The sequence below is a fragment of the Musa acuminata genome, chromosome BXJ1-5 (genome assembly GCF_036884655.1).
Source record: "Musa acuminata AAA Group cultivar baxijiao chromosome BXJ1-5, Cavendish_Baxijiao_AAA, whole genome shotgun sequence".
NCBI classification, from domain to species: Eukaryota; Viridiplantae; Streptophyta; class Magnoliopsida; order Zingiberales; family Musaceae; genus Musa; species Musa acuminata.
Window position 1 is genome coordinate 29,549,081 of NC_088331.1, and position 13,612 is coordinate 29,562,692.

The 13,612-nt window shown below is 39.3% G+C and overlaps 1 protein-coding gene across 3 annotated transcripts in view; it reads left to right on the forward strand.

The window, feature by feature from the left end:
- The first annotated feature begins 6,408 nt into the window (after nucleotides 1-6,408).
- LOC103985236 (trihelix transcription factor GT-4) overlaps nucleotides 6,409-13,612 on the forward strand; it is an 80,418-nt gene continuing 73,214 nt past the window's right edge. The window contains exons 1-2 of one of the 3 annotated variants that reach the window (XM_065183560.1): nucleotides 6,409-7,146; nucleotides 8,578-8,616. In XM_065183560.1, the coding sequence (XP_065039632.1) occupies nucleotides 6,561-7,146; nucleotides 8,578-8,616 (625 nt within the window). In that variant the 5' untranslated portion in view covers nucleotides 6,409-6,560. The remainder of the gene's footprint in view (nucleotides 7,147-8,577; nucleotides 8,617-13,612) is intronic. The other 2 variants (XM_065183561.1, XM_009402878.3) reach the window with 2 other exon arrangements.

Consider the following 13,612-nt stretch of genomic DNA (forward strand, 5'->3'; position numbering starts at 1 on the left):
TGTCACACCAAATGCAGCTTTTGTTGACGTGCCAAATTCTGGAGAAGTTGTTGACATTGGTGGCATAAAAAGACAAAAAAGTTTTTTTTTTTATTGGCATTGGAAGCCTCCTTTTCTGACTTGTGCATGCAATCCATGCATGCTTTGCCATCACGTAAGAAGCTTCTCTTTAGGTCAAACCTACTATCGTTTGCTCCTCCCCTTCCTTCCTTCAATGAATCTTCGGGGACAACTCTTGAATTGTTCTCCATTACGTATCCTCTCAGCAAGATAATTGGAAAATGTTGCCAGCAATGCCAAATGATTGATCTTACTTTCCTGACTTCCAATCCTGCACCTGTTAGCTCTCCGAGATGACCTCGACTTGCTTCATTCCCATGTAACATGCTATAAGAGATGATGAAGGGGTGTAGTGTTCCTCTCACATCTCTCTCTTGTAATCTTGCTTCTACCTGGCTAGCTAGTGATGGCAGCAAGCAGAACATTTCTTGCCATGATCAGTTCCTTGGCCCTCTTTATGGTGCTCATGAGTACGGCAGCCTTGGCCGCTGACGGCCCTTCGCCGCCACCGACTACCGGCGGCGGCGGCGGCGAGAGCTTCTCGGTTCGTCAGCTTCCTTCCGTTGCTTTCGCCTTCTTCGTCTCGTTCGTATCCATCCTCTCCCTTGCCTACTAGTGAGAAGATAGCTTCACTTGTGTCTTCTGCCGTTCTGCTGCTTCTTGTATCTGATGTTTCCTTGTCTTCCTCTGTATTATTATTCTATTAGCTCTCGTCTCTTGTACTTATCATTGTCCGGGTTATCGTGATTCTTTCTTGTACTTATGGTCATGAGGGGGGTTGTATCTTTCTTATCTTTATCATACCGATTTGCTCTTTTTATACAAATTTGTTCCGTAGTGGATCAATTTTTGTGTTCTTATCATACAGATCTGATGCGAAGATCATCCCAAAGTATGATTCACCATGTTCTTAAATTGATCTCTGTTTACACAAAGCCAGTTTATTTATAACCTTTGCACTATCAAAGCAAACCTAATCGCCTTTAAACATTTAGAATTTCAGATTAATAAAGCTTCTAAAAATTTAAACTTGTAAGAATTTAATTCAATGGTAGGCTGGCAATTAAAAGATCGAGTTCTCTATATAGAGCATTGAAGATTAGCAAGAAGAGGTAGACTTCTCTTATTGGCTCATCAAAGAGATAAAAATGTTAGGTTGTCGCAGTAATCTCAACGATGGGAGGAAGGAATACTCTTCTACACCCCACAATACCGTAAACTTTCAGGTAAGTCTATGCGAAATTTCAAAGTAATTGTTTGCGGGTAAAAGGCTAAAATCCCAGCATCGATTAGAAAGTTAATGGTCCAATTTATTGATGTAATTTGACTCCCTACAAAAATAATCATAATAAAATTATGACACTTTTAAGTTCATTTACAGATTTAACAAGTGATGCGAAGATTAAACACATTCTTCGATGAGTGATTGGATGGACAAATGAACTTCAAATATCATGATTTATTGCATATTTACATTTTAATGGATGTATATCAACAAGTTTCATATTATAAGGTAAAGACTTTGACTTGACGGTTTATTATAAGGTCATATGTTCAAATCCAGTGTTTTCACCACTTGTTTTTTGAAAAAAACAAATATATATTTTGACTTTTAGTATCATGTATAAGATTAAATACATATAATTTAAATATCTTACTATTAAAGATAATATGATTAATATTCGCCTCCAATCATAGCTCGATCCATGGTATCCTATAGTAAGCAAAAGAAAGACAAAAAAAAAAAAAAAAAAAAAAATCCTCGATCGCCAACCCTACCACGTTAGCAAAAGTGGAATGGAGAATATTTTTTATTACACATAATATTCCTCTTCACCGAAAATGATTAAAGGATACAATTATCAGAGAGACCATATCGAAAATCTCATCCAATATTAATATATATTAATATAGATTAGAAGCACATTAAGTGAATCCAAAGTAAGTCATGATGCAAGACCTAGTGGGGAGGGGATTAGTTAACTACTCCGACTCTTCCACCCACCTCATTCCCTAACATCAGAGTACCAATTAAATCACGCATCCAATGGTTGTTCATGTTTTAATGGAATGCATTCATAAATCACAGTTTTTTTTTGAGTGCCTGTGTTGTTGGTAAAAGATTCTGAAGCTATCTTTTGATGCATCGTTCATCATTCTTCTACCTACCATGTATATATTTCCTCCTACATAATGAACACAACATCGAAGCTTTGACATACATTGTTTTCTTTACAAGGATCTCAGGTCGATGAGGCAGCTGCGTCAGGAAATGAACTGTAAAAGAAGCCCAATGTCAGTGAATTCTCGTTGTGATTTCTGTATGAATGACTGACAATAATTGGAGTTGGACACCAATAGGCTGATAAATTCAGATAACAAAACAACACCATCATTGCTTGTCTTCCTGCAGATGAAAGATACTCTTTGAATCTCCAACTGGCAACTTCAATTATTCTGGTGCCAGTTCATGCTATTGCACTAGGTATAACAGTCAACAAATATACTAGGAATTCTTTCTCTCGTCAGACTGATACCATACAGCATTGAGGATGCAGCGAAACATACTCCAGGGGGTGTGTGACTGCTAGGTGGAGACCACAGTCCATATTCCCATACCTTCAGCTTCCATGTGGCTTTGGCCGTGGACCTCCACAAAAGACGTGAGAGCTCATATGCATGACATGTGAGTGGGACATGAAGCCAAAAGCTTTGGAACCCACCACTGTGTCCTTGTTCTCTCAGTGGTCTACACCCCATTCATTCATTCATTCATTCATTCTCTCAGTGTTGTGGATTATGGCATCATACCACTCACTCAACTATGGGCTCCTTTCATGCGCTACAGAGACATGAGACACTCTTGATGTTAGATCCTATGCATGTGCAGGTAATGGATGTTTCTGAGATAGTATGAAATTTCTGTTGACTAAAACTCTATAATTAAGATGTGGTCCTTTGTTGACTGTAATAATCAAACTTAGTTGCAGACCTGCCACATGAATCATAAGAGCAGCAACAATTTATGCTTGAGAAATGCAAGAAATGGTTTTGAGAAATGAGGCCTGGATATCATTTCTTTATCTGTTTTATTGGTGAGCTATGATCTGAAAAAGACTACAGCATAAAAGGTTGGTAATTATTAGGGAACAACAATTAGGTAGGGTCACAAGACAACATGCTCACATGGCAATGCACATGAAGGTAGTTAGTTCTCCTTGAGGCTAAAGTAGCCACAAACAGATGAACTGGTGATTGAGATAGAAAGGGGCAAAGCATTTAGGAATCCATTAGAAGCTACATATTTTGCCTTCATTTTCCATTGTTTCCCTACCACTTTCTGATGCAGATCACAAGAGTCATATGACCTTGCTCCTCTTTCAACAGCATAACATGGCACTCATGTGCTCTTGCCATTTCTTTTTTGTTTGCTTGCTAACGATATGATCTCTTTCATTGAGCAAAAACAAAATGATTTGTTGACTGCAACGTTCTGGATTCAAGCTTGTGAGAGGTAGAATTACTACAATAGTTCAGATTAAACATCTTCTGAATCTTCTAAATTCAGCTACATAGTTCAACAACCTGGCTTGTGTCAGGACCTGCAAGTAGAACCAACCATTTCAATCAAGATGGTGAGAGTGAATCGTCCAAATAGCCAAGGTTTATTATCTGTGGGTGTTGCAGAGTTGTAATATCATCAGAGATAAAGGGCAGTTTCATGAATGAGGAGAATCCAGCGGCATCTCAATTTAGTCCTCTATAAATGCCACCATGTAGACTTGTTATCCATGCATAAGCAAATAGCTTTGCTCTCTATAATTTGGGTTGGCAAAAGATGGTGTCTAAGGTAGAAGAATCCAGGTTCAGCAGGCAGGAATCCATGAAGAGAAGTAAGCAGGACATTGAGGTGAAGGTGAAGGACCCAAAGCAAGAGGTGATGAGGCTGCAAAAGGTCTGCAAGTTCAAGAGGAGTAGCTTCAGCGAGGAAGAAGATGCTACGGCCTCTGCCATTCTCCTCTTAGCTTGTATTGTTTGTGTTCCTTCATCTATGTAGCTGCCATTCTCACCTTGAGATTAGGCTTCTTTTAGAGATGTAACCCTTCTTCGCCATGTATTTTGTTCAGTGAATCTGTCCTAGTAGTTTCTTAGCCTTTCTTTTTTATACTAAGTTTTTTTTTCTGTCCTTTTTGTAGCTTTTTTTCCTCTTTGCAAGTTCAAGTTACAGGTAGATCAGTTCAGTGAATCTGTGACTACATGCAAAGTCTTAAAATCTCCGATGGTCATTGTCCTCCTGGAGACGTGTACACAGTGTCGTTCTGATGCTAACATCCCGTTCTTGATCTACCATTCCAGACTCCCAGTTGTGATGAATGACATCATTTCTTTTATCTTCCTCTATATTTAAGTAGACTCGAAGCTTTTTGGGTTCTAATTCATGGTGATAGGTTGTGGCATTGCTTTATACTGTTTTAACACAAAGAAGTCCCCTCTCTTTTTTTCTTTTTTCTTTTTTTTAATAAAGAATAAGTGACGAAGATGAGATTCGAGTCTAAGACTCTACGATGAACCATCAAAATTTTTACCAGCTAAGCTAACTAAGAAGTTATTTGATAACTCAAAATCAATTGGCTCTAGGAAAGTGATTCAGATGCCACAAGAAGTTCGACACCAGAAAACAAAAAGGATGTTAGTTTCAAAAATATTAAAACTTTATGCAGCGAAACAATTTTCCCAACTTCTCATACTGATTTGGGAGTTCACAAGTATGGCCTACAATTTCTGGTGGTGGCAGAGGCCATGGGAGTTCACTACTTCTCATAATTGTGACATCAGTTTTGATCCTTGTTTTGGCCTAATAGACAGCTTTCTTTCGATGATACGACGATATCGGAATAATTCACAATTAAAAGAGAAACAATATTCTCATGCTTTATAAATTGTAGAACATATAATTACACCAATAACAAGTACAAGCCATCATGTTTGAAATTTCAAATATTGAAGTTTTCAGTGAACATTTTAAGAATTTCTTTAGGCGAAGCGCATACCTTTTTATAACAAATGGTATCACTGCCTAAATCTTAAGGAAAAGGAAGAAATAGTTGATTTTGGAATCTCTATTTACTTTGATTTGGAAGATACCAAGGTCTTGGTGGATCTGAAAACACATCAATTTTGGTGGAAATTTGTCAGGATGATACCACTTGGTTTCAGATAACTGGATTTAATTGAATCGATTGAAACTGATGTAATCTTCAGCTCTGGTTGATTTCATCTTCAGCTCTGGATTTGTTTATGTAGTTCCTTCCGTAAACAGATCAATCTCGCATATTCTGACACAATCCCTGCACTTTAACCTATCGTTGACAAAAACTATTATTAACTTCAGTGGTATAGCTGATATATAATGCAGTCGTGATCAGAGCTTGTGGCAGAAGAATGTTTGATTTGAGCACTTTTAGCTGCAGTTAAGATAAGATATCATTCAAAAACCATCCTCCTGTTTTCACAATTTAAGAATAGAAAAGTGACGTTAGATGAGCTGAAACATTTGATAATCTCCAACAACAACATGTCATGGCCATGGTCTTCGTCTTCGTCTTCTTACTGTAAATCAGAAATTGTTTTTATGTCTTTCAAGATAGATGGATGTGATTTCTAATCCTTCCCTTGGAAATCTCATGAAGAACCACTATTTATGGACATTTAGAAAAGATGAAATGCCAAGTTCTTTGTTATGGTCCCAAAAGATTGATTTTTTCCTCTCCAATTTCTCCTAAATCGGATCAGAACAAACAAATGATTGCCTTGTTCAAGCAATGCTCATTGCTCAGACCACAAAACCTTGGTCCTTCGACTAGATGGAGAAGATGGAGACAAGCCATGTATAATTTCCAACTGGATTTTTCACGTTCCAGTCAGATGAGATTAGAGGCCAAATAACTTTATTAATTTAAAATAATTAAGCTCAAATTAAGAATAGCATCGTACCATTCATGGAGTTGTTAAAAATCTATTTATCCGATACGAGATTAAATTGAGATATTACGGTGCTGATCCAAAATCAAGGATTAAACGTAATTGGCTTCATAAACAATGTTTAAGCCCAGCTTTTAGAATAACGCTGCACGGTGAGACCAAGGCAATGCAAGTAAAGTTTAATCGGTGAGATAAGGCCACGGAGTTGAGGGTCTGTTTGAACAGGACCGGCCAACAGACATTGAGACCAACATTAAAAGTCTCTCACTCACTGGTTTTTGGTGCTCCCATGACCCCACCCAACACACTTCCCCCACTGCTTCACTTCCTTCCCTCTTTTTTTTATTTTTATTATCAATGGTGATCTCCGAGATTCTTTCCCCAAATCTTATCCTCCCCGTCCCCATGCTGCTCTGCCACTCTCTTTTCCCCCATTCCCCTCTCTGAGACAAAGACAGCAACCATAAAAATCCCACCTTTTCTTACCTCTGAGACATGGGTTTTGGACCTCCTCGGCGATGTCTCTCCTCACCCTAGACCAATTCCTCTCCCGATCCTTGCACAGCCGAGCAAACGTCATCGGCGAAGACGCTGCGGTCGCGACGGCAAGGAGAATGTACTCAGCCGAGAAGCCCTGCGGCGTTGATTTCTACAACGGCGGACTGCCGCCGCCGCCGCCGCCGCCGCCGCAACAGCAGCCGCAGATGATTCTGGCGGAGAGCAGCGGCGAGGACCATGAGGTCAGGGCGCCCAAGAAGCGCGCGGAGACGTGGATCCAAGAGGAAACGAAGAGCCTCATCGCGCTCCGGCGGGAGATAGATGGGCTCTTCAACACCTCCAAGTCGAACAGGCATCTGTGGGAGCAGATCTCGACGAAGATGCGGGAGAAAGGGTTCGACCGGTCGCCCACCATGTGCACCGATAAGTGGAGGAACTTGCTGAAGGAGTTCAAGAAGGCGAAGCACCAGATCAAAGGGAGTGGGTCGGTGAAGATGTCGTACTACAAGGAACTCGATGAGTTACTCAAGGAGAGGAGCAAGAAGGCCGGATTCAAGAGCTCTGCGGCGTCCAAGGTTGATGCCTACCTGCACTTTCCTGATAAAGGTGCCATTTTCTTGCCCCTTTCAGATTCCAGTGCTGGACTTAATATGTTCTTAATTGTTTGCGAGATCACAATTTGGAATGGTGGTACTGGAGTCGATTCTTTTTTGTTCAATTCTCGAGGTGCATTGACAGATTTATTAGATGAACATGGAATTTTGATCTTTGAAATTTGTCTTCTCTTCATCTTCCTAGCTCAGTGTCTTTGCAAGGTGTCTGAGCATAGCTTCTTCACTTATGTAAGGGGCTGCCTTTTGTTTTTAAGGCTTGCTCACTTTGCTCCACATGTTTCTACGACTCATCAGTCACCCCATTAGCTCTCCAGACATGAACAGCGCTTGTTGTAATGCCAACCATTTTCACAACTACAAATTGTAAAAACTCATACGACATGTTAAATTTTTATCACTGTCATTCCGTCTGAAGCTTGACCCAAATTCACTACATGGAACTTGAATTGGTCAGGGATGACTTTTTTTTTCTAAGTCTGACCTGGGGTGGGATGATTCAAATACAAGGTTTCCACTCTGATACAATGGCTAATTGTTGATCATCATCATTCCATGTAAAAGCTTAACCCAATAGACGAGAAGAGATATATTGAATTATATTCTTGACATATTGTGTCATGTCTGATTCCTGAGTGATTCTATTGAAAATAGAATAGAATTTGCCTTTTTTTCAAGGTAAGCAGCTTTCATTGACTTAGAAAATCTTGGCAAGAGGGTTGGACGAGCTACCTAATTCGCATCATTGATTGGTGAGACTTCCTATGCCTGCTAAAATTTGTCCCAAGCCATTGTGGCTGGAATGAAGCTCAAAGATATCTATCAGCTGTAATTGGATAGTTCTTGACATTGGTATGGTATTTGTTTATTAGATTCTTTTATCATCTCAATGGACTATGTGGCTAGTTCAATAATATATTGGTTCTGTGTGTTGGCTTTTACACATCTTCAGAATTCTTCTTCTTCGTGAAGTAATCATTGAAGAGATGTCTCCTGTCTATCATGGTTACTTTATCAAGAAATTAACATGAGGCATTTAAACTATGGATTTTAACTAGTAATATTGTACAGATGGCCAGATGATTGTATATTGCTTAAATAAGACAGAATGCAACATCTAATTATTTGGAATCACTTACCTTTGGTTATGGTATATTTCCTCAAAATGCCAAGGTAACTGTTTCCTCGACTAAATTGAGGTCTATTCTCTATTTATGCTGCAAAGTTTTCTCCTTTTTGCTCTTATTCAAACACATTTTCTTTTCTGAAAATTGATATTTTTTCGATTTCCATGACTAGCACATTAACTAGTCTTGAAATTACATTATGCTTTTTCTGTACTTATGAATAAGCAACATGAATAAACATACTTCTTTACCTTATTGTTTTGTATTCTTGTCATTTATCATTTGACATGTTCTTGTAGGTCTTGAAGATGCAAATATTCCATTGGGGCCCGTGGAAGGTATTAAGAAGTTATACTCCTGTGCTATTTTCTTTTGTATGGTAATCTTTTTTTAATATATTCCCTTTTCCTGTTCATCTTTGCATCTATTGACCTTTGAAATGCTTTTGTGCAAGTTATCTTTCTTTTAACAACCTCATTTTGGTACCACCTCTGTAGTTCACACATTTGTTTGAGTAGTTGTTTTCTATGTATTTTTAACTTAATTTCTGTGAGAACATGCTGTAGAAATTAAGGTACATGATTGACAAATTGGTTGTTTGCTTTGACGACAATGATCAAAATTATCCTCGAGATTTTTAGAAAGTGTGATGAGAGCTTTATTGATGCTAAAAACCTTCTTCATGCATTAAAGAGTTCCAAATAGTAAGGAACAATAACAATGATATAAAACTTAGGAAGTGTATTCAAGAGTTTATGTTGTGTAACAGAGGATCGCATAAAATATTCAGCTTATTAAGGTTCGTAGAATGTCTTCACATATAGCTGTGCTTTGTGATATGGGGCTAACACATTGAGTATGGATTGACATTTTTTTTACATCCTGATAGAACAAGAAACTTTCTTCAATTATACAATTTGGAGCAAGTAAAACATCTCAGAGTTCATTAGAGATAGAAGCAAGGATTGCCATACCGATCCGTACCGCCCGGTACGAGCGGTACGTACCGGTCCGATGATATATCGGTACGCGGACCGCCCGTTACCGGGCGGAACGAATAATAATAATAATAAATATATATATATATTAATATATATTAATAATTTAAATAAAATCGAGGCGACGTCGCGTCGCCTCGGCGATGTCACCGAGGCGACACGACGTCGCCGAGGCGACGCAGCGCCTTTCTCGGCGACGTCGCTATATATATATATATATATATATATATATAATTTAAATAAACGTCGCCTCGGCGACGTCGCCCCGTGTGGGGAAGGAAAAGGCGACGTCGCCGAGGCGATGCGACGTCGGCCAATAAAAAAAAAAAAAAAAAAAAAAAAAAAAAAAAAAAAAAAAAAATATATATATATATATATATATATATATATATATATATATACATATATCGCTCGGTATACCGAGCGGTATACCATTCCGTACCGTACCGAGAGATCGTCGAAACTCCGGTACGGTACGAAATTTCAAACCTTGGATAGAAGCATCCAAAAAGAGGGTTATTGCAGATCCATGTTGGGGAGACCAGTTGTGGTTCTTGTATAGAACACTAGATCTTGGTATCTATAAATTACTGACATCTTGAGTTTTGTTATCATCTATTGTCTTTGCATGGAGGGATTTGAAGTTTTATGGCTAGCAATTAGCATCGTGGTGATACTGACAACAACATCAACTTGGTATGGTTAAGATGCATATTACTGATCAAAGATATAATAAATAACAAGAATTTGATTAGTGGTATATAAATCTTGAGATAAACTTTATCCTATCAAAGGGAGGTAATAATAGGACAAGTAGCCAGGTCTTAGTTAAATTCAGGTTTGTTTAAGTTTGTTAAAAGCTTTTGAGTTTGATTCATATTTTCTTTATTTTTCTTCTAGCATCTTCATTTGAATTCTTATCATCAACGAATGGAGTTTTCTTGGTCATGGGCTTTTATCAATAATGTTATTCCCCTATCTTTTTATCAATTATGATGATCTTAATCAGTCAACAGCTCCAATAAGCCATGGATAAGGTCAGCTGCTGCAACAGTCTTGTCTGGCCAAAGGTGTCCAGCAACAAAAGCAGCAGCTCAGCTCGGACCCATCTGGAAGCCTCCAACAGCAGCAGGTCCATTTAACCCTGCAAACTGGGTTGAGAAATTTTTCTGTCTCAGCAGACTAGGACTCAAGCCTGACAAATAACAGAATGAGAAGTCTTGATTTGCCAGTTCCCATCCAGGACTAGAAGGCTCTAGAGCCTGATCATCCTAATCGAAGTGGGCGTTGAGGTCTCCAACAGACACATCAATAAACAAACAATCAATAAAGGAAGTTTGGCTGGCTGAGTAGAGAGGAAACAATAGTATTTTCTAGGCCTTTCTCCTTAAGCTACTTATAATCAGATTGACAGAAAGCTTGCAAATAAGCTTTGCAAGACTCTCTAGTCTATTTCTTTGTTATTTTACTTTATTATACCAGTAGCAAAATAGTTATCTTTCTTTCAAGCCAGTCTTACGGAGGCTAGGGGGTGTAGTTCCTAACACCAAGGATCGTCGTTTCGGGTACCGAACCCATTTCAGTGATCTATCGGATTGGTATGTACCAACATACCGACACATGGTACATTGGTATGTACTAGTGGAAACGGTGCAGGAAGAAGAAGGAAGAAGAGGAGAAGAGACGAGAGTATACCCAGAAGCAAGGTTCACCTTATCGGTCCCTATCAGTGTATTGACCAACCGTCAGTATGGTACATACTGAGGCATACTAACGTATCCTGTGTCGATTTGATGAGGAGTATCGACGACACGAAAAATAGTCGAAAATAACTCCAAAATTTTTTGAAAAATAAAAAAATTAAATTAGGGTTTTAAGTTAAAAATAAATATAAATTTAGTATAATTTTAGCAAACATAATCTAATTAGGAAAGAATAATGACACATCTTTTTCGAGCTTTGAGGAGTAGCTTTGTGGTATATTCCAAACCATCCTTCCGTTACTATTAAATTATCTACAAAGAAATGATTTGAATTGTTAGACTATTCTTTAAACAACTTAAACTTTAAGATTCAAATGAATCAAGTAATTAATCGATGGATATACCTGGTTTTGCCATCAAAATTAATGATAGGACACTATGGGCACTGGATCGAGGTCTTCGAGTTTATGTATTTATATATCAATTTGATATGTTTGTTGGACCTAATTATGAAATTGATCCCACGATATAGTATACTGATACATCGTATGTCATTGATGCATTAATGTGGTGATGATCATAGTCTGATCGTCGTGAACCACAAGTGTCCAAGGCAGCTCCTAAGGCAATGATGATTATGGCATGTATTAGTGCGGAGCATGGAGAATGTCAGAACTTCTACTTTCGCCATTGATCTATTGCTTCATATCATACGATCGATCATTGTACTGCTGTTGGCCATAAGATTCTCCATAATATGACGACTGTGAATACGATGAGCTTTGCTTCGTGTCTATGTCGTGTAAGCTTTATCGCATCTACTCAAAATGATGTATTGCTTTCCCCTTCTGTGTATGAACTTGGCTAGCATCTCGTCGAGCTCTATGATCTAAATCTTGGGTGGTATGTGTAAAATATTGCTTTTCGATCCATGCACCACCCTTAAATTGTGTAGATGAGACCATTGACTCCTCGGTATTGTTGCCATTATCGATCGAGGCATTGTTGTCCACGTCGTTGCCATGTCTCTGGACCGAGCAGGTTGTTGAATGCGATTGAGGTGTCTCGTCGTCCGAATTAATTCTTTCCAATGGTGCGGTTGATGGTATTGCCTTCTTCTTTGCCTTTGCCTTTACACGCTGGGCGGATGACTATGATGGTTGGGTGTCTTTGGTTCCTTTAGTAGTCTGACTTGATTGAGAGAGTGAAATGAGTTAAAAGAGGGGAGAGGAAAGGGTTTTAGGGTTCAAATAGCCAATTTGACCATTTGAAGCAGAGCAATCTCAACCCTTAATCGGTAACGGTCAAAATCCAACCATTATCGATCAATACAGGTTGGTAATGATCGGATTTTGACTGTTACCAACCGGTACAGACCCCATATCACTCGATACAGGGTTATGTAATGCAACCACCTGGTATAGGGCGGTCCGCATGCCGATCCCTTGTTGGACTAGTACTGATTGCCCGTACCGAGTATTACACCTCGGTATGGCTAACCTTACTTAGAAGAAGGAACGTGGTGCCAACAACATTGGCAATGATGTCACGAACGATAGCAGCAATGACAGCAACATCATACACAAGAAGAGGGCTTATGTTCATGAGCCCTTATTTGGTTTTTCTTCTTTTTTTAATGCCAAGTTGGATGGGCCCCACTACTTTTTTTGATTTTTTATAATTTTGATTGGCCTTGCAGAAATGGGGATGGTCCACATATCAGCTCACGTTCTGTCACGGACAAAATTGTAGACGAGGTGTTCGATGTAATGCTTATGTATGTCCGTGTCTTTTAGTTTGTTCATGCTTTGCACAACATGTAGATGGACGGTCGAAGGCATAATAGCCCCATTTTAGTTAGGTTTGGTGGTCGTTTGAGGCTTGTAAATAAAGGTTGTGTCATGTGGACACTTGTGGGAGATTTCGGTCTGTAGTAGATTATTTTGGACCATTTGTTGTGCGACCGTTCAGAGCTTATGAAACCTGTTTGTAATTTGCATTGGCTATATGGTGTTTGTTGACATGATTGCTTGTGGATCCCGAGTGAAACGTTTTTTCTAACCCGTTTTTTCTTTTGCAGGTCCTAAAGGACCATAGGAGGTTTCGGGAAGGCTGACATTTGCGGAAGGATACGCAAGGGTGCTGCACGACTTAGGCAAAACTAGCTAAGTACGTGACATATGGTATCAGAACGGGACAAGCACTCACAGAAACACTTGACATGCAAACGTGGGGGACCTAGCAGGGCTACGTTGAGGGCAACCAGCACGCACGACTGTTCGGGGGAAACATGCATGGAGATGTAGGGAAAAAGAGTGCTCAGAGGAGCGGGCATCTGAGATTGACATTCAGAGGAATAACCAACCCTTTGCACAAGAGGCACCACGAGGAAAAGCAAGCTTGGAAGAATGTGTAGTGCACAAAGATTGAGATGGCTGAGTTCGAGCTACAGCTCGACGTTGGCAACCATACTTGATAGTGCTCAAGGCAAGCGAGACGCTTGGTAAAAGATAAGACCATGCAAGGTGGAATGAGTTGTTCAGCGATTGAAAGAGTTGTGCAAAGCTCATAGAGATGAGGGGAATTGCTAACTCGAAGAATTCGATACTCATGCAAGGGCTTGTATCCGGACG